Source organism: Penicillium arizonense, assembly GCF_001773325.1.
Source record: "Penicillium arizonense strain CBS 141311 chromosome Unknown PENARI_contig002, whole genome shotgun sequence".
NCBI lineage: Eukaryota > Fungi > Ascomycota > Eurotiomycetes > Eurotiales > Aspergillaceae > Penicillium > Penicillium arizonense.
The window spans coordinates 2,286,857-2,306,173 of NW_019173279.1; the positions used below are offsets into that span (position 1 = coordinate 2,286,857).

At 50.4% G+C, this 19,317-nt stretch overlaps 10 protein-coding genes across 10 annotated transcripts; 4 read left to right on the plus strand and 6 right to left on the minus strand.

Moving 5' to 3' along the window:
- Positions 1-501: 501 nt before the first annotated feature.
- Positions 502-1,227, minus strand: PENARI_c002G10221 (uncharacterized protein; the record flags this gene model as incomplete). The annotated part of the gene is made up of 1 exon (XM_022627833.1): positions 502-1,227. One exon carries the CDS (start codon positions 1,225-1,227, stop codon positions 502-504), a length of 726 nt encoding a protein of 241 aa, XP_022492430.1.
- A 29-nt stretch (positions 1,228-1,256) lies between these two features.
- On the minus strand, positions 1,257-3,202 carry PENARI_c002G03951 (uncharacterized protein; the record flags this gene model as incomplete). Its single annotated transcript, XM_022627406.1, has 3 exons — positions 1,257-2,523; positions 2,580-2,977; positions 3,029-3,202. 3 exons carry the CDS (start codon positions 3,200-3,202, stop codon positions 1,257-1,259), a joined length of 1,839 nt encoding a protein of 612 aa, XP_022492841.1.
- A 2,551-nt stretch (positions 3,203-5,753) lies between these two features.
- Positions 5,754-6,696, plus strand: PENARI_c002G00851 (MYB DNA-binding domain protein; the record flags this gene model as incomplete). Its single annotated transcript, XM_022627191.1, has 2 exons — positions 5,754-6,220; positions 6,285-6,696. 2 exons carry the CDS (start codon positions 5,754-5,756, stop codon positions 6,694-6,696), a joined length of 879 nt encoding a protein of 292 aa, XP_022492297.1.
- Positions 6,697-6,978: 282 nt separating this feature from the next.
- PENARI_c002G10698 (tRNA (carboxymethyluridine(34)-5-O)-methyltransferase) lies at positions 6,979-7,846 on the minus strand (the record flags this gene model as incomplete). The annotated part of the gene is made up of 3 exons (XM_022627869.1): positions 6,979-7,444; positions 7,575-7,699; positions 7,751-7,846. 3 exons carry the CDS (start codon positions 7,844-7,846, stop codon positions 6,979-6,981), a joined length of 687 nt encoding a protein of 228 aa, XP_022492692.1.
- A 791-nt stretch (positions 7,847-8,637) lies between these two features.
- Positions 8,638-9,670, plus strand: PENARI_c002G03540 (TBCB family protein; the record flags this gene model as incomplete). The annotated part of the gene is made up of 3 exons (XM_022627374.1): positions 8,638-8,913; positions 9,054-9,273; positions 9,330-9,670. The coding sequence occupies 3 exons, from the start codon at positions 8,638-8,640 to the stop codon at positions 9,668-9,670; spliced, it is 837 nt and encodes a 278-aa protein (XP_022492506.1).
- A 360-nt stretch (positions 9,671-10,030) lies between these two features.
- On the minus strand, positions 10,031-12,259 carry PENARI_c002G05276 (Cupin domain protein; the record flags this gene model as incomplete). The annotated part of the gene is made up of 5 exons (XM_022627501.1): positions 10,031-10,380; positions 10,447-10,695; positions 10,745-11,896; positions 11,965-12,125; positions 12,198-12,259. The coding sequence occupies 5 exons, from the start codon at positions 12,257-12,259 to the stop codon at positions 10,031-10,033; spliced, it is 1,974 nt and encodes a 657-aa protein (XP_022492434.1).
- A 274-nt stretch (positions 12,260-12,533) lies between these two features.
- On the plus strand, positions 12,534-13,562 carry PENARI_c002G02455 (ribonuclease H2 catalytic subunit RNH201; the record flags this gene model as incomplete). Its single annotated transcript, XM_022627307.1, has 1 exon — positions 12,534-13,562. One exon carries the CDS (start codon positions 12,534-12,536, stop codon positions 13,560-13,562), a length of 1,029 nt encoding a protein of 342 aa, XP_022492172.1.
- A 214-nt stretch (positions 13,563-13,776) lies between these two features.
- PENARI_c002G05139 (peroxisomal membrane protein PEX16) lies at positions 13,777-15,102 on the minus strand (the record flags this gene model as incomplete). Its single annotated transcript, XM_022627493.1, has 4 exons — positions 13,777-13,900; positions 13,958-14,798; positions 14,850-14,885; positions 14,949-15,102. The coding sequence occupies 4 exons, from the start codon at positions 15,100-15,102 to the stop codon at positions 13,777-13,779; spliced, it is 1,155 nt and encodes a 384-aa protein (XP_022492677.1).
- A 216-nt stretch (positions 15,103-15,318) lies between these two features.
- On the minus strand, positions 15,319-17,346 carry PENARI_c002G01540 (SAE2 C-terminal domain-containing protein; the record flags this gene model as incomplete). The annotated part of the gene is made up of 1 exon (XM_022627235.1): positions 15,319-17,346. The coding sequence occupies one exon, from the start codon at positions 17,344-17,346 to the stop codon at positions 15,319-15,321; it is 2,028 nt and encodes a 675-aa protein (XP_022492412.1).
- Positions 17,347-17,471: 125 nt separating this feature from the next.
- On the plus strand, positions 17,472-19,163 carry PENARI_c002G04410 (WD domain protein; the record flags this gene model as incomplete). Its single annotated transcript, XM_022627442.1, has 2 exons — positions 17,472-17,629; positions 17,690-19,163. 2 exons carry the CDS (start codon positions 17,472-17,474, stop codon positions 19,161-19,163), a joined length of 1,632 nt encoding a protein of 543 aa, XP_022492270.1.
- Between the last annotated feature and the right edge of the window lie 154 nt (positions 19,164-19,317).

Consider the following 19,317-nt stretch of genomic DNA (forward strand, 5'->3'; position numbering starts at 1 on the left):
AATACGACCATTCAGACTCAATGTTCTATTTCTAGTGTGGATAGCTAAGGACAAGAGCTTGACAACCTACATCCGGTAATCTTTGTGCCAGTACGGAGGGAACAGAGCTTCTACCAGATTCCGTAGATAATACTGCAAATACCCGTCCTACTTGCTCCTATTTCCTAGATCTAAGATCCTCTCTAGGAAATGCCTAGTGGTGAACCGTCATGCAGCTTTGCTTTGCCATCTCGCGAACTCGATGGTAGACCTGATGCGTAGTTGCAAGTAACCTCCACGCGTCGGAGACCAGCATAGCTGCAGTTTGACAGCAACTGTCGACTGTATCCCCGGTTTGGACAGTCCTTCTCCAATGGACAAGATTCAGTATCTATGGCCCAATGTGAACAGAGTATTCTCAACATGGTCCCTGTGATGCCGCTGTTTGGCGGCCGTCGTACCACAGGTCAAACATGATGGTGGTTCATATTATATGCCGGAGCCATCTCCTGCTCAATCAGATCAACCACCCCAGCCAGCACACCAACCTGCCAGTTCCTCTTTGGAAATAGCACATCTGCCATCCCGACCAACCCCAAACAGCCCTGGGCACCGTACACTGAGGATACAGGCTAGGATATGTTTGCATACAGGAGGTGACAGCCGAGCTGTACCACGAGCCATCGTCCCGCCGAAAGGATAGGCAACAGACTCGTTCTGGAGTGTCTCAACATCGGGTTGGTCCTCTGCAGCTGGTGCTAAGGTTTGATGGGGGTCCCTGTATGCCGAGATGGTGAATGTAGGACAGCTGCAATTCCAGGTACGCAGCCGAACCTCGTAGCCTTTCTCATGGTTGTGCGTGGAGCTTGGTGGGGGTGCATCCAGGCGAGGAGGTACGGAGGCTGAGATTACGATGAACATGTCCTCGTTGGCTTCGGTTGCTTTGGGTCCACGTTGAGTTGAGGTCCGTTCCGCTTGGTTCGCGGTGTGTCGGTTTGCGCGCACAAGTCGACGCACGAGTTTTCGGTCCAGGATGTCCAGAGCTGGGAGCATGTCGTTGGGGAAGAGGCAATGAAGTGTTAACATAAGTGGTTTGAGAGTGGCGATCTGGGTAGGCGAGAGGCCTGAGAAGGCTTGAGTTTGATTCGCGATTTGAGTGCGAGAATCAATCTCAACTGAGGGTTCATATTGGGCTATTTCACTGATCAGACGATTGATGAAGCCTGGAGTGTGGGTGGAGGAATCCATGGCGAGTGAAAAATATATGTAATTGACAACTAATCGTGATATTCCTCTTCCTCCTCCTCTCCCTCGGATAAACTTATTACTTCTGACAGTTCGGACAGTCCTGACTCCGAATCTGACTCCGGTTCTTTGCTCTTTCCTTTCCCTTGGCCCTTGCCAACCTTCTGGACCTTGGCCTTCGCATTGCCTCCATCCCCAGCCTTCTTTCTCTTCTGGCCTTTCTTGCCCGTGGCCTTTGCAGCCTTTGCAGCCTTTGCTGGTGCCTTTTTTGCTGCTTCTTTCTTGTCTTCTGTAATCTGGTTATGCACCAAGCCTTTGACCCAGATATCTAGAGCCTTTTCTCCACCTTCTTCATCGCCACCTACAGTGATCCTGAGTGTTCCACGCCCCCTTTGGAAGTCTAATGGGTCAAATGGAGCATCCGATTCACCATCTCCTGTCCCTTTGCTCTTCTCCTTCTTCTCCAAAGCTTTGATTTCCTTATAGATCTCTGACACAGCATTCTTCACCGTCGCAACAATAAGTTCCTTAGTTTTCACATCTGTAAGTGAAAACTGCGCCGATCTATATTCGGCTGAAATCGAGGAACCCTGATTGGAAGAAATCGCGAGACTCCTCGCTTGATCCCTCCTGCGTTCTGCAGGGGCATCCTTCATTGCCACATCATTGTCTGGTTCGTCAATAGGGCTGTCGTCGTGTGTAGGCATCCGGCGATAGCTGAAGATATAGGCGTTCTCGCAGTTCTTTTTGCGTTTGAGGTCAACAAAGTCGATTTCTGAGACTTTGGCATCATCAAGAAGCTTCCAGGTACCTGCACGACCCTTGACGGCGATAGTGAAATGACCTCGCTCACCGGCAGACGCTTCTTGGTGCAGGACTACGGCGGTCAATTCATATTGGATGTGCTTGTTGGTTTCCTTTCTGCGCTCATCAAAATAAGTGGACAGAAGAGTGATCTCTTCTTTCATTTGGACCCGGTGCATAATTTTGTTAATTTTGTTATCGACCAATTCGAGACGATTGACTTGGACGAGGAGAAGCTCGGGGGGTTGCCCCAATTGAACCGTGTAAACTCTGGGATTCCCGCATTTCGCGCATTTGGGACGTGTATCGTCCTCTTTGGTAAACATGCCGTCCACCATATCCGTGATCGGTGTGTGCTTTTCGGTCTTGTCTGGCCAACCGAGCCTCAGAAAGACCTCTTTTCTTGCGGTGAACACATCCTTACAAGGTTTGTCGCCTATGCATTTCTTCACCTCAAACATCTCCACCCTGAGCGCATCGTCCACATCGCACCGGCTGTTTGAGTCTCGTTAGTCATGCCGCTGGAATAAGTTGATCGGAAAAGTACGTACAACATTGGCTTCGTGGCCTCTCTGAGCTGGTAGACAACCTGCTCAAGGTACTCCCCAATGTCTGATTGCTCATCCTCCTGGTCTGCTCTCCATGTATCATATACCGACTTGGTGATTGTGTCGAGTATAGCTTTCCATTTACCAACGCCTCCATCCCAGTAGACGGCACAGAGTGCCTGAAACTGACACACTTTGCAATATTTGCCATATTCGCCGCGCTGGCAGGTGTACCCTTTAGGCGCATGGTGGTTTTTGTACCAGTTGAGCCAGTTGCAAAAAACCGGCGCATGCAAAAGCAATTGAAGGGTTGCATTGCGGTAGCACTGAACAATAATATTTGGGAAGCCGACTTCGGTTGAATCTTCTACCTCTGGATCCCATGCGGTAGGAATGCCTGACTAGGATAACGTTAGGAGTTATCGCATTCCCGAGAACAATAGTCTACTTACTCTCCGGGTTAAGTCTTTCGGTTTCTTGCGGGCTAGTGCTGCTTTTTTGGCCGGTGCAGTCTTTTTTGGCACTGGAGCTGCAGCCGCCGGTACTGGCGCTGATGCATCTGCTACGACTGGATTTGCTCGGGTTGATCGCGTCGATCGCTGGGAAATATCACTCCCTGTAGCCATATTGACGTATAGTGTCACCTAAAATAATATGCAATTATCAAGTTTATGTCTCAAGTCTCGCGAGGGGCTTTCCAGTTGAATTTATTTTCTAGGGTCTTGCATTTCGAATACTCTCATTGTCATATCTTTCTTTGTTAATGAAGCATAATCCCTCAAGCGTTCTTTGATTCACGCGGTTATGGATGTCAAGATCAATGGATGCGAGTATCAGACAAATCAAGGCCGACCAAGTATCAAGTCCAACTGGTTTCTTTCAGTGATTCCAAGACATAACTTACACACGCCTTACCGCTCAATATTGGACGAACACGGACGGAATCAAGTATGATCTATCCAACCAAGTAACGCCCAAAGTATCTCTCTTTCAGTTAAAACTATTAATAACAATAATGGACTAGCCCTCTCCCTGAATCCCCAAAGGAAAGAAAGGAGAAAAAGGAGTGCATGTTGTGACAGGAGATGTATCAATCTTGGGCATCAACTCCGAAACATAGGTCATTTCACGGGACGGGAACGTGGAGATGGGAATGTCAGCTCTCGAGAGCTCTAACCATGGACTCCCCTGTGATCAACATAGTCCAGACCTGTCACTTCCGATGTCTGTTTGGGAAGGAGTCTATACATCGTGGTCTAGAAGAAGAGGACGGGAAGACGGGAGGAGGGGGTTAATAAGAACCAATCTGAGCCACACTTGGATATGCTCTTTTCACTCTATTCCAGGAACCGGTTCCTATACTGTATATGAGTTGACGGTCTAGAAGACCTCTCTCCCCACAAGGCAAAGTGTTTCAGATGGAGTCGGTGGAGCCCACGAGCCCTTCATAAGCCAACTAGTCGCAGACTATTGGTCTGCAGCTTAAGATCCGGCCGAGAGCTAGTGAAGTCCGGCAGACGTTGACTCCTCCTTCTGAATCGGGGCATCATTCGATGTCTCTATTTCTCCCTTTATCCACTTTTCGGCCCTTTGGAGACACGTCCGATTGTCTCTCTTGACAGAAGAGTTCCTCAGATCCACAGGTGCTGCATATGACCTAAGTGGAACTGTAAATTCTCCGAGAGTATACAACACGGTAAGGTTCATATTAGGGAGGGGGAAAGTAAATTAACTGCATGAAACGACAGGGAAATGAACAAAGAGAGGTCCAATAGAAAAACCGGGTCCAACGGGTCTGTGTCGGACATTTAGGGCGATCGTGCAATAAATAGAGCAGAAAACCTCCGCTCAGCGCCACCAGCTCTTCGGCCACTACCACTTAAGTCATAGTCGCGATGATCCAAACGTTTGCCTCCCCATGTCAACTCCACCGAGTTGCTGACGATTGGTTAGCCTATAAACAACAACCCTGTCACCTGTACTTAGTAGGGCGAGCTGTATCATCACATCGTGTGCCGCGTCTGACCATAGCCTGACCGCCTCGCTATGATCGGCCTCGGTCAACACCCGGAGCCGTTTGCGCGGATGAGCGGATCACTGAAGCTGAAGCCGCTTAGTCCGTGCTGGAACTGGAGAGAGTAAGGATCGGCTGTGAACGTTGAAGGATCCACCGAGGTCAGGGCAGTGTAGGAAGGACAAGTACTCTGTAGGTTGAAAAAGCTCTAAACGACGTAAACGAGATTAGAGCGGAACTGCAAAAAAGGAGTGCTGATCCTCGCATTGACATGTTTCAGGCAACCGAACTGATCAGCAGAAGTGCGGAAATTAAAATTAAGAAAAAAGAAAAAGCAAAAGCAAAAGCAAAAGAAACGGGGAAATTAAAGAACTCGTGTTCTCAACCCGGTTTTCCGGGTCCAACGGTTGACAAGCTGAGAGTACCAGTCAAGGAGCAGAATTGCATTGTTATAATATAAAACGACCCACCAGTCCCTGCCCCGTCGTTCAGAGAGTCTGAGACCCTTGGGAAGTTGGAACTGGTGATTCTAGACCTTTGGAAGTGGTATACACCGTGTACAGTATACACAGTATACACAGTGTACAGTATACATACTATGCTGTACATAGAAAGATCTGAATAAATGGAAAATTTAATGTATATATTTACTTAAATATTATGATATTCGAATGTGATATCATCATATAATATGATAATGGCTACAATAGGGGGAGGAGGGAATAAATCCCCGAAGTGTGCAGAAATGCAATGTGGGACGTACACGCAAGACCCCAGATCCTGGTCTAAGTAAAAAGCCGTTGAAATGAGATCTGGAACTTTTAGCCAGGCCGGAGAAGACCGCCTCATTTTACTCAGGATGATGCGGGTCTCTCTGCGTATATAGGTATCAAGTGTTACAGTAATGTTTGATCGCACTTGCCCCTCCCCACTATATACGTTAAATTGTAATATTACCGTTGTCAAGTGCTTCTTTCCTTTAACCTTTACTTTTCTTCTTCTTCGAGTAGACCTCGACCTCGTTTCTTTTGGGTGGTTTTTTTTTTCTCGCTCTGTCGTCATTCGAGACAGCTCTTTCCATCTTTTACCTTTGACCATCTTCTCTTCTATCTATCTTCTATCATCTATCATCTATCTCTCTATCACTGGCTCCATCCGCGCATATGATTGCGTTACAACACCAGCCTATCTCGCATCCTGCCAAAGTGGATATCTCACTCCTACTCAAGCCCCAAGATGAGGAAGAAGCCGCCCCGGGCATCAACACCGGGTTCCCGCCCAGAATCCCAGGGCCACCGCTGGGCTCCATGGGCCCCATCATGACCATGCCGGGCCCGGCTGCTATGACGGCCATGCCTCCTCTCACTAAGTCGGGCCCCTCAGGTGCCCCCAAACGTCTGCAACCGGCGCATACTGCCGAATCGCCGGCAAAGAAACAGTCCAAATGGTCACCAGAAGAGGATGCCTTGATCATCGAGTTGCGAGGCAGTGGGATGAAATGGGAGGATATCAGCAAACGACTGCCAGGCCGCAGTGCGATCAGCTGTCGACTTCATTATCAGAACTACCTGGAGCGCCGAAGTGAATGGGACGAGGACAAGAAGAACAAACTAGCTCGTCTATATGAGAGGTAGGTTGAGAAAGAGAGAACAAACACATGAGCAGTCCACTAATCTTCTGATCTGTTTCAATAGATTCAAAGCCGAAATGTGGTCCAAGGTAGCCGAAGAAATGGCTATCCCTTGGCGTGCAGCAGAGGCCATGCACTGGCAACTGGGAGAACAGGAGATGGCCCGCCGTGCGGGCGTCGTACCATTCTCCCTCTCCAGCGCTGCCATCGATCCCCCCACCACCAGAACACGCCGTGCCAGCACCTCTCTCTCCCGGCCCAGGAAAGGGTCTTCCTCACGCGCAATCCCCGGTCAATTTCCCGGCCTCCCTCCCCAGCTTCCCTCCCTGGAAGAGCTCACTGCAGGCGTTCCTGCATACGCACCCGCTCCCCCCCCAAGAGAGTTTTATGGAGCTGGACGACCGTCTGAAATGGGCATTCCTCCGCCAGGTCTGATGGGCCCTCATCTCGGCATGCCCCCTCGAACCCTGCCCTAAGTCGACGACGATGACGCCTACACGTCTTTCCTTGAATTTTGATCTCTTTTTTCTTTTGCTTTGTTGGTCCTCTGTTACGAATTGCATAGCGCCGGCGGGAGGTATATCGTGATTTGAGGAGATAGTAAATCGTATAGATGATTTCTATCCCTCGGTGTTTGTTGGGCTGTTTTCTCTCTGTTTGCAGGATCTTTGGCAGGACCAGCAGTGCGAATGGATTTGTTTCTCCATGACTCCGAGGCTGGTTCTCGGAGTGCATGCTTGCATGCACCACGTTCTTTCTCAAACGTCAGCCGTCTTGGGCGTCGCGATCGCCCACCAATTGTCTTTCTCGTACCCCGCTTCCAGCACACGACCGCCGGCGTTGTCGATGTCCCGCTCTAGCTCGCCTTCCTCGTACAGGTGGTAGTAGCGGTGGAAGGTCTGGGGCTGGTCACCCTTGCGAACCCAGGGGACCATTCGATCCTGCTCATCACCCTTGTCCCAACCTCTGCGGCTGTTCTTCTGTTCAAGGGCCCAGGCATAGATCAGGATCTTACCACCCTCATGCGTCTTTGAACCAACTTTGACGGTCCGCAGAATCTCAGCGACTGCCTGAATGCGCCGAGCCGGGGTGGAAAGATGGTGCACGACCGCGATCGAGATTGCAAAGTCAAAGCTTGCGTCCCGATGGGGGAGGTCGAGAATGTCGGCTACCACGGTCGAATGCGGCTGGTGCTGAAGGGCTATGCGAGCCAGGTTTTCAGATCTGCTATTGGGTCAATCAAAGCCATGCAGTACGAAGAAAGTGAACGGAAGCTCCATCCCCTTAGAGGGGTAAACCAATATCCATAAGAATTGAAAAAAAAAAAAAAAAAACCCAAACTTTTATCACGTACCTATCCGAAGCAACGATAAATACATCGCGATTGACCATCAAGTTTTTGCCATTACCACATCCTACATCTAGACCCACTGAACCGGGCGCCAGACCCTGTAGAAATTGTTCGACTATAGGCCATGGCTGGGGAACGGTTAGTTTGGTGTACTGTTGCAGCCAGTCGCTTAGACACACCTTGTACCGGGTAGCGGAGAAATGCTGGGCAATCTGCTGATAAACCTCATGCACATTCTTTTGCTCATAGGCTTCATCTGCCTGTGGGGTCGCCATGGTGCTCGAGATTGAAAGAGGTGAAGAATTGAGAAAGTGAAGTGAGAACGGTATCACGTGGCCTCGGACATAGTGCGGGCAACACATTCAACGATGTCAACGATGTCAACGTTGGCAACGTTGTATATACTGAACTCGATTATGTCAATAGTAAAGATACATAACTACCTAGGTATGGTAGCTCTAATTACTTACGGCTCAAAATTACGTCTTACGTGGTGTGGTGTATTGATCTTTCCAGATCTAGAACCCTATTTCGGCAATTGGTTGAGTACCTGGATCAGCACCTAAAAGGGTTTCCCGTGCTTCGTCCTACGTGGGATCTGAGTATTTCGGGATTTCATTGTCGACTTGTCGACTGTGTCAAGCGGTGCCTGTTCCTGGCGCGGCGTGAGCTGACTAATATTGTCTCCGTATAGGAGAGATTCCTTTTCCTGTCAACCACAGAACACAACAAATGTAAGTACTACCTGCTCGCTTCAAAGGCTGGTTCTTCATGGAGTCTTTGGAAGGCGCCGTGTCACTGCAACATGTGCATCCCCTTTAATTGCATGCGGCAGCTTATCATGAGCCCCTCAGGGGATTTTGATATTGCTATGCAACCCGCGGTGACATTGAATAAATGGTTTCATTTGTGACATAAAACAGCCCCTGTGGACTTATGATTTCATCATTCCTAAATTCGGTCTACACATGGAGAGCTCAGGCTCCTGGATCACTCCTGGATCACACACAACGAATGCTAACCGTTCTCTAGAAAAGTAGAACAAAAGGGAAAAAAAAGAGACATCATGGCATTTCAGCCTACTCCGACGGATGTCTCCGTCATCATCACCAATGCTGCATCAGGCAAAGCCAATGATGCAGAGCCCAAGTTCTTGACCGAACGCCGCATCACCCCTACCTGGACCGTGATGCAGGTCAAGACAAAGCTGGAGACCATGACTGGTATCCCACCAGGAAGCCAGCGCCTGCGGGTCAAAACACCCGGCCGACCTGATCAATGGGCTGATGGGGATGACCGCCTGATTGGAGACTGGGGACTGGTGAAGGGATCAGAGTTCGAGGTTGGTTTCGTCCCATAACTGTCTCTGCTGTGCCTGCTCTGCTGGCATCCAAAAGAAATGGCCCTTTATTTGGATTCAATTGAAGAGCCATTGTTGAGATGGAACTATAGAAAAGACCCCATGCTGAACATCTCTCGCAGATCCATGATAGTCGTCCGCAAACCATGCGGGCCAATTTCACCGACCTGTCATCCGTCGATAAATACGTACTGCCAACTGAAACATACGAGGCCCGCTCAGACTCCGTATTGGCCTGGAAGAAAAACAAGAAGCTAGGCCGATTTGATCCTAACGCTCTATCACCCGAAGAAGCTCTGCGTCATCAAGCAGAGAAGGATCAAGCCGAGGTCAACACACGAGGTTCGTGGGAAACACGTGAAATATCCTTTTGTGATTGATCTAATAGTGTCTGGTAGGAATTGCCGTTGCTAACCGGGCAATTGTGCTGCCTTCAACTCCGCCGCATATCCGACGGGGCACTATTCGCTTCGTTGGGCCTGTTCCCACTATCCCCATTACCGGCCCGGGTCGCGAGCTGCAACAAAGTGGGGAGCTTCCGGCGAATCTCCAGCCTATCTGGGTTGGGATTGAGCTTGACGAGCCGATGGGGAAGAACGATGGTAGTGTGGGTGGGCAACGCTATTTCGAGTGTCTAGGCAACCGGGGCGTTTTTGTCAAACCTGAAAAGGTCGAAGTGGGAGAGTTTCCCCCGTTAGGTCTTGACGATGAACTGGATGAGCTTATGGAAGAGATATGATAAGCATCGAACTATCTCATTGAATAATCGAACAAAGGACCGGTTCTGTCTGCCAACAAAACGAATAGATCAAGTAGATGAGATTTGGCGTCCCAGGCTCTCTCACTTGCTCTTCCACCACTAATTAACACCAATACAATAGACACTGCATAATTAACAGGAAACACAGGCGGGAACGCCAAAAGCCCAAGGTAATCGTATGAAACAAATCGCTGAAGAACGAATAAGAATGACAAAAGACATAGTTGGACACCACAAGAGACATTCCAGGGTATCCATTCACGTAATCGAGGAGAGTATCATGGTGGGTTGTCAATGGCGCATCAAGGCAGTAGACAAGGACAAAATAGATTGGATTGATCATTTGCTGCTCTTTTTCTGCTTGCCCCTAGGGCGTCCCTTGCCCTTCTTAACAGGGGGAGAAGCAGGAGCAGCGGATGCGGCTTCAGCCTCATTCTCGTTTTCAGTGCCAGCTTCGGGAGTTGGGGGCTGCCTGTCATTCTTCCTGCCTCTAGGGCGTCCTCTGCCCTTCTTAACAGAGGGAGAAGCAGGAGCAGCGGATGCGGTTTCAGCCTCATTCTCGCTCTCAGTGCCAGCTTCGGGAGTAGTGGCCTGAGTGTCGTTCTCCTCTTCCTCCTCGGGGAGCTGTCCCTGGGTGAAAAACAGCCGTACTTCTTTGCTATGGATATTTGCGAAGCTATAATAGTTGCCTGGAAAAAGAACCCTCGGGTTAATAAAACCTATAGTCAAGAAGTTAAAAAGAACATAAGACTTACCACGAGGAACTTGGAAAACGCAGCCCTTGCCAGCACTGAATTGAATTCCTGAAATGTCTACTTGCACGCGTCCGTGGCATACGTAGAATACCATGTGCATCCTCTTCGAGTTTTTGGGTTTCTTCACTCCTTTAGGTGGAAGCTCCACGACTCCAGAACCAATGAACGTTCCACTGAGAAGTTTTGCAAACCGGAATGATGAGCCTTTGACCTCTCGTGTTTCGATGCCAGAAGGAGCATATGCAACGTCTGTCATGAGTCAGTGAATGAACCACAGCGGCTGAAACGGCATTCTTACCCAGAACTTCTTCTTCTTTCGAACTAGACTGCGTTTTCGAGTCCCATGTTTGGACATAGCCGTGGAGAACACCACCTTCTTGCTCCCAAAGATCAGCATCCCCATCTTCCTCATCCGAGGAGTCATTCCTTGGCTTCTTCGACTTGGATTTTCCACCGCGTTTAGATTTCTTTTTCCTTTCAGGCTCTTGCTCTTCGGTGCGAATGACTTCTTTGATGGTCGAAAGGGGATAGCGATGTCCCTCCGCGACTTCCCCATCACCAAAGACACAACGTTCATTGCGCCAGTACGCCAGAGGGCGAACAGACACCCGCCCAGATCGAGTATGCGTTGCACTGGTGTCCTCGGGGTTTTCCCGCTTGAGAATGTACAAACTTCGGCCCTTCAAAGGACCTGTGCGGTTGGCGTAATTGTCCACCACGCGATCCAGTTCTGGCTCTAAAGGTTCTCGCGCGGCTTGTGCTACTTTCGCCGTCATTCTTTTCTTGGTTGGTCTGGTATCGGCATCTCCATCAATGTCGCGGCGCTGAGATTTCGGAGGACGTCCGCGGGGTTTGGCTGGCGGTTTATCTGCTTTGGCGGTCTTTGCAGCGCCCGTATTCGCGTTTGAGGTTATAGTCTCGTCCGTTCTGGGTGGAGTATTGCCAACCATAGAAGCGTCATCATGTCCATTCTGATTTTGCTCCAGAGGATCCGTAAACTCCTCTGCACCAGCCCGAGGATCAAGGCTATTGCCAAGATCTTGTTGTAAGCGGGCAATAGCACCTGCATTCTCGTCATTCTCGTCATTCTCATCGCCCTCGCCATCGGAGAAATCAGGTAGCACTGAAGGCTCGGACTTTGCTGCTAATTGAGCTTTTGTCTTCCATGTGTCTTTCTTCTGGTTTAATCGTCCCGCATTCACGGAGCGGGTAGATAGAGGAGAGGGGTCCGGGGGCGAATTTTCCTGCGCACTAGCTGAGCCATTGCCATCGTACGGACTTGAGGACTCGTGGATATCCTGCAGTTCCGGGGTTGATCGCAATGCAGTAGGCCCTCGCGGAGACCCAGTGAGGCCAGCCTTCATTGGCGACCGTGCAGCGGACGGGGAAAGAAAAGAGGTTCGTGGGCCATTGGCACTCCTGAGAAAGTCCATGGGATCCGGCGCATTGCCTGGAAAAGTTGAGCCGGAGAATCAGCATGCAGAAACAAAACCTCGGGGGAAAGCACCAGTGGCGCACCTTCATCCATTGACATTTCATCGGACCCAGTTGAGGACGCATTCTCCTCTTCAAACGCAGGGAGCCCGGTTGGCGACTTCTCGGGCGAGGAGAAGAGGCCGTCCACTTCTTCCATTCCATGCTCATCGCGTCGCCCCTCTTTGAGAGAGATACCGGTGCGCCTAAAGATACCAATTGCGTTAGATCTGGGGTTCACGAACACTTGCTTCGTACTTCACAGTAACATGTCTTACCTTCCCGTGGTTCCCACGTTGGAGTAGTCGAAGTCGCGGGCCTTTCCGGGCCCTCGTGCCATATCGGAGGTTGAGCACCAGACACTGGATAACGGAGACCTCAAAAACGTAGCGCTTTTCGCATAAAATGATTTGAACCGACTTATATCAAAAACAGGTGGAACAGTACAGCGAGAAGCAAAGGTGGAGGGGAGGAATGATGCGACGGAATTTGGGCGGGAGAAACACGCGCCCGCCCGCTAATCCCGAAAAGTCGACGCGTTGCATACTTGAGCCATCTTCCCTGAAACAGGACGAACATTCGAACTTGTACTTCAAAATTTTGATATTCACACAATGAGCAAAGAAACTTCCTCCGCCAATGCACCAGAATCGTCCACTTTTATTCCCCCCAGTGTGATTCCCGAACGCCTGTTCTCCGGCGATTCCTACGCGTACTACACTCCATGCCCGAACGCAATTACGCCCCAATATGCCTCTCCTACAGCCAACAACGCTGTCACAAGTACACCATGTGTCCTGGGCGTCGATGAGGCTGGCCGTGGCCCGGTTCTAGGGCCAATGGTCTACGGCGCCTTCTACCTTCCTCTCGAACTCCACCACTCGCTTTTGACCGAACAGCATAGCTTTGACGATAGCAAAGTGCTGACACCTGCTGTGCGTGCCAACTTGATGCAGCTCTTAAACACACCAGGAGACTCGCTGTTTGAGTCTTGTGGGTATGCAATCAAGGTACTTTCGGCGCGCGACATCTCTTCCGGCATGATGAGATCACCCACGGCCGTGTACAACCTGAACGCACAGGCGATGGATGCAACGGTGGAGATTATTCGAGGCGTTGTTCAAGACCGTGGAGTTGATGTGCGAGAGGTTTACATTGACACCATTGGCAACCCGGCTACATACCAGCAAAAATTGGAGCGGATATTCCCATCGTTGAAGATCACAGTCGCAAAGAAGGCAGACTCCTTGTACCCCTGTGTCAGCGCTGCTAGTGTGGCAGCCAAGGTGACGCGTGACGTTGCGCTGGAGATCATGTACGAGGATATCCTCCAAGCTCAGCAATTGTCTGGTCCAGCCCCCGAGACTTGGGGCAGCGGGTATCCCTCAGATTCAAAGTGTGTTGGCTGGCTTCGACGCAATATGGACCCTGTTTTTGGATGGGGCAATGAATGCCGATTCAGCTGGGGTACTGCGAGGGAAATGCTCGAGCTGAAAGGTGGAGCAAGGGTTGACTGGCCTGTCGACGAGGAGGACGGCACTTCAAGGCTCAGTGAGTTCTTAGTATCATCGGGCCCGGGGAAAAGCACAACTCGAGATGGATTACGGGATTGGTATGGACAGAGGCCAACAGAGATACTATGATTGCGATCCCGGGAAAAATTCGTGGGAATGCGTGGAATTAGATATGACTTGATATAACATTGATGATACCCTATGAACTTGCTTTCAGGAAGCAAAGCAAGAGTGATAACAAATAAAAAGCGGACCGATAGGTCCTACCGCGAGTATCATTAAGAAAAGATCATGCAAATAATGGGTATCATAGGCGAATGGAAGCCGGACAAGTTTCAAGGAATCACAGGGTAGCAGTCGAGAAATAATAATTTTCCCAGAGGTATTCATAGTCCTCCACAATACTGCCCACCATGTCCAACAATGGCTTGCCCTTCATCTTGCCTGTCACGCTGTGAAGCCAGGACCTAATTCACAGGTTAGTCTTTGTTCGGGAATTCAAATCTCAGCCCAGAGGTTCTTACTTGGTAATGTTTTCGTAGAATGCACCTCGCAACAGCCACCAGCCCATTGACCATCCACGCTTCTTCAGCTCCTCCCGCTCAAGGCCCGTGAGTCCTCTGAGACCACCGGCGACCCTTTCACGGAAGTCACGCTTGGCAAGCTGCCGACAGCCATACTCCATTCCAAATCCAATGAGCCATGGTCGCCAACTGCGCTTATCCTTGCTCCATTTTTGCATCGCCAACGCGTACGCGACGGGCCGAAGGATGTATAGCACTTCAGCTAATTGTCCTTGTCCCGTCGCACGATGAAGAAGTGCCTTCGGGGGCTTGATATCATCCGCTGTAAGCACCTTTGAGATGAGATAGTTTGACACATCGTTGACGTCAGGGAGAGACGGCAGGGATAGCCCCGTGCGCGGCATCGTCCAGTTCAAGTCTGAAGACCGTTCGCTCACGGGGATGTCCATACCATTCCAGTCCTCCTTCTGGTCGCCCTCTTCCGCTGTTCTTGGGTCCACTTCGCGCTCCGGGAGTGGTGGGCTGACAAGGGGTCTGGAATTGGTCAGCCGGAGCAGGAGCAGGCGACAGACTGCCTTGGCGAATTCAATGAAGACCACCACACGCCAGCGAGTCTTCTGGCCCCGTCGCCGTGCTGCCATCTCCCAGAGAAGCTCTGTGTATTGGAGCATCTGCAGCGCAAGCGCTACCTGGCGGTATAACGAGGAGCGAGAGGTCCAATATTTGGTATACCGGGAATGAGGAGTAGGTTGTGGCCGAGAAACAGTCGGGGGAAGCCGATCAATTACACGCGAAACAAGAGAGTCATGGTATAGCGACAACAACTGGACACCGGAATGCACTGAAGGGGTTATCAGCACACGCTCGACAGCAGGTACACCGTTATACTAACCACATTCTGAAGGTATTTCTGATTCGCGATATCGCCCTAGCAAATTAGGTGAGTTAAGAACCTTCCCACAAATCCAAGCACCAGAGTGGGGAAACTCACCTGGAATGATGTACGTCAAGGATCGCAGCGCAGATTCGACTTGACCAACCGAGCTGGCATTCTTGGTCACGAAGTCTTCATAGAGAGAAAGCCATTTAGATGGTTTCAAAAACTCTGGAGGTATTGGATTCTGGATGTTGCGAACGGTCTCCATCTTGAAGCGAAAGCATGTCAAGATAGATGAAGTGACGGGAGAGCGAGATCCGGGGGAGAGGTCGCAGGCACGTGGTCCCGCGTTGCCAAGAACGTTTGGGCCGAGGTTGATGCGTTCGGACTTGGTAGTACATAGGTATGCGTAATTTGTGATTTTTGATATGTGTCCGCCGATATCATCCATATATATACTACATACTCATAAAATCATAGTGTCTTATTCATCTGCCCATGTCCATAACCCTCCAGGGCGCATGGCCTCTCGGTATCGCTCCTCTACTTTTTCTCGCTCCAGTCTTTCAGCAGCTTCACGATCAGATTCCTCGTCTTGTGTATCTGGCATGTCTGTTCGCCAGAATCCAGGAGGGGATAGGGCTCGCTGGTGAGTATGTCGATGTCGCCCATACTGGTTGGCCAAGGCCCTGGCTCGCGCTTCCACCAGAAGATTCTCACGGTCTTGACCCTTCAGGGTTTGAAGCAATTGCGTATCGTCTCCCAGATATTCCTGTAGTATTCTCTGATCTTCTTCTTCTTTTGCTGCTCCAGATCTGCCAGGAAGACCCCCAAGGCGAGCCATGGCCCGGAACCGATCCCCACAGCAACCTGGGCGAGTGCAGCCTGATATACATTTACGGTCATCTTTCTTGCGAACCACCGTATCGTAGGCAAAGTCAAGTCCTTGATTTCTCGCGGGGTTGATTTTGAAATGCTCCAGCCCCAGACATCGAAGAGGCCTGGCCCTGTAAGGCTCATCGTCTGGATCTACGTCGGGCGCAGTTTGACTTGGAATTATTGGCATCAAATCACCTTGTGGTGCGGTATCTTCCGTTATTGTAATCGAGCCCGCAGCTTTTTTCGAAGCGCTGAGTGGCGATCTGGAGGGTGCCGATCGATCCAACAGATTTTCCAGGCGTCTGTGGGCAGGTCTGTCACTGGCACCCTTCTTTGATGGCCTTAGGGTTGCGTGAGAGGCAACATCTTCCCCGTCTTCTGCCAATGATGGTATTGCATGTCTCTCCAGGTCTTTTTCGTGTTTTGCATAATGCGTTTCATCGGGGTCTATCGCAGTACGTGCGTTTCCATCGACAGGCTGAAGCACTGAGTGTTGCGATGTCTGCCGGTCTGGTGGAATGGGCTTCGAATGAGGTACATGCTTTATGCTGTTGTTTGAGTCCCAATTGTTCCCAGCATTGGCATCCTTGTAGGCTTTTCGCTTCATAGGTGTTCGAATTGTGTCACCTATTTCGTCAAGATCTTGTGTGCCTGCGGATGGTAGTTCGTGGTTATACGTGGAGGGTCGGATTGGACTGGAAGACATAATCTCGTTTTTAACAAGTACAGGGCGCACTGAGCTCGTCTCCGCCCACTGGTTGCTGGGTAATGGATGCTCGCTGGGAGACGCTGGCGGAAGCCTCTGCCCTTTTGGCTGGCTGTGCACACCGAGTAAAGTACATGCTCCGTCAGAAGATTGTTCTGCGCGATCCACATCTAGTGGAGGAGAGCTTGATTGAGTGGAAGCTGGTTCTGATGGCTGGTTGAAGGTTGCCGTTTTGTTATGATCCAGTTTCGCAGCTTCCTCAGGGCTGTTTGCATGTTTGCGGATCGACGATGACTTGAGAGCTTTGGCTGGAGAATCTGAGCTCCCTTCTCTTGGACGTTTTTTTGCAAGGCTTTGGGTCGCTGGAGAGTGTTCCTTGTCAATCATATCAATGGTGGTACTTTTCACTCTGCGAAACGTGATTGGTTCGTCATTGAGAACAATCGTGAATTCTTCATGTTTTAATTGTTCATCCCACCGCCGTAGTTTCTTCTTATGCTGCAACACTCTGGATTTGAGGCCACTCCAGGTCTGAATGAATGTCTGTAAATTGGTATAAAGTGCCGTGTATTTGGCCACGACCGTTCTTGGTGAAGTCAGAACATCGGAAGGATCATCTTCCATGCTATTCCCCCAGAGATTCTTGGGGTCGAATTCGGCTTCTAGATTTGCGTATTCTCCGGGAAGCTCCAGATCGTGCGGATCGACTTCGTACTGCCGCAGCTCAATTTGGAGAGCATCGATATTCTGTCGAAGCTCTTGGATTTTGGCCTCGGCTTGTCGCTGGGCTTGACTGGCCCGTAATTCTTTGATTTCTGCCGCTTTGGTGTGAGTATCAAGCTGGGATTTCATGCGTTTGTACGCCTTGTCAAAAGAAGCTTCACAGGCATTTGCCACTGCGGCATGAAGCTCCTGGACAACTTCCATTGTGATAGGGAAAGCGTCAAAAGAGTGAGAGAGAGACGCGACGCGTTTGGGCCCACGTGAGCTTATCGATAAGGACCTCTCCACCTCTCCATTCGCCAGGGCTGTCGATGATCTTGTCGCACAGAATGTTCAAACGGCGCAAAGACCAGGACTCTGCTCAGCCATACAAGCGTCTTCGTACTCGCGATGCTGGGTCTGTGGACCGCCTGTCTCGCTTGAGTAATGAGCTCCTACTTCATATCTTCTCATTTCTGCCGGTTTCATCTCTGAATGTGTGCCAAAGGTAATACATTCGCTGTTGATCTAAATCTCAGTATTGGCACTGACTTGACTTTGCTACCAGGTTATCTCATCGGTTCCATGCTCTTGGTGGTGACTCGGAGCTATGGAAAAGGCAGTACTACTCAGAATGGGTACGACCTCGTGCCCGCCGGCTCGCAAATGTTAGACGTACAACACTCCCAGCCAAGACAGACTACTCGCCCAAAGTCGCAACATGGTTTGACCATGGTCACTTGGCACAGGAGGCCAAGACCAATTGGAAAAGACAATACCGGCTTCGGCATAATTGGTCCAGAGGACTATGCCGGTTTACTGAGGTCGAATTTCCTCAGCCGCCATGTCCTCCAACCCTGGTCAGATTTTGTGCTGGGGTTGTTTTCTCGGCAGACCCGGCGTACGGGCTCCGGGCTTGGCCTGCAAGGGACCCAGCATCTTGTATGGCAAGAGTTCCATTGACGGCTCATCCCAAAGGACCACCCGTAGCCCCAACGGCTTTGGCGGTAAGTCAGGTTCAAGACGACATCGAAATCTCAGTAGGATTGGGAAATGGCCATTTTAGCCTCTTCGTCTTGAACATTAGAACATCCGATCTGAGCTTTCAATCCTCTCATCTAGGTTGCGATGGTGCTATAACTGCAATGGCATTGTCATCGCCATACCTGTTGGTGGTATCCCAGCATAAAGATTTGACACTGTACAATCTGCGTCACGGAAGCCAGCGGGCAGGTAAAACTGGCGAGATTCAAGAGCCACGCCAACTCGCCTCCCTCAGGGCGGAAAATATCGTTGCACCCATGACTTTATCTCTTCGAGTCTCAACTTTTGATATTGTCGCGACTATTGTGTATAGCTTCTTTCATATTGGGTGTGGCTGGTCGCTGGGAATTCAAGAACTGCGCCTGGACAAGGATGGCCAACAACTTGACTCACGACTAGCCACTACGGTGGATTCACAATATGGGTTACGGCCACCGCAAGGGCTACCACAATCCCAAAAAAGACGACACTCAGCGACTCGGGCAGTCAACAGTCAAGGCGTCACCGCTGGAACACCAACCATCCTACACCAGAAACCGCCAACCTCTATGTCTTATTCTCACCCATATCTGCTGACCTCTCACGCGGACAACACATTGACTATGTATCTCGTGGTCTCTACATCCGACAATTTGTTTGTTCAAGGTGGCCGGCGCCTTTGGGGCCACACCTCTTCTGTATCCGCTGTTCAAGTGACGAATCGTGGTAAAGCTGTTTCAGTGAGCGCTCGAGGAGACGAAATTCGAATCTGGGAATTGGAGATGGCGATATCTACCTTGGGCAGCCGCAAATATTTCAAAGAAGAGAACGGGGTCAAGCTCAGCCCCGAAATCAAGCAGGATGAAGGCTCAGAGGTTGCCCCTGTCCATCACAACTTGGACAGAGTAGATCATGCCCAAGGATTATTGCAAGGTTGTGTTGGGTTTGACGAGGAGCGAGTACTGTTGCTCCGAGAGAAGACGGGAACACAGCTCCTTGGATGTTATGACTTTACATGAACTAATTCCACAGCCGTGAAAAAGGCAGGCCAACTCCACAGAAGCAAACATTTTGACGCGTGATTTGAGGATCGCAAAGCGGCCAATAACCCCGGGTTCAGGAATCCGGTCGTAGCACAAGGTACTCACCCCGGACTGGGGACCCTGGCAGGAG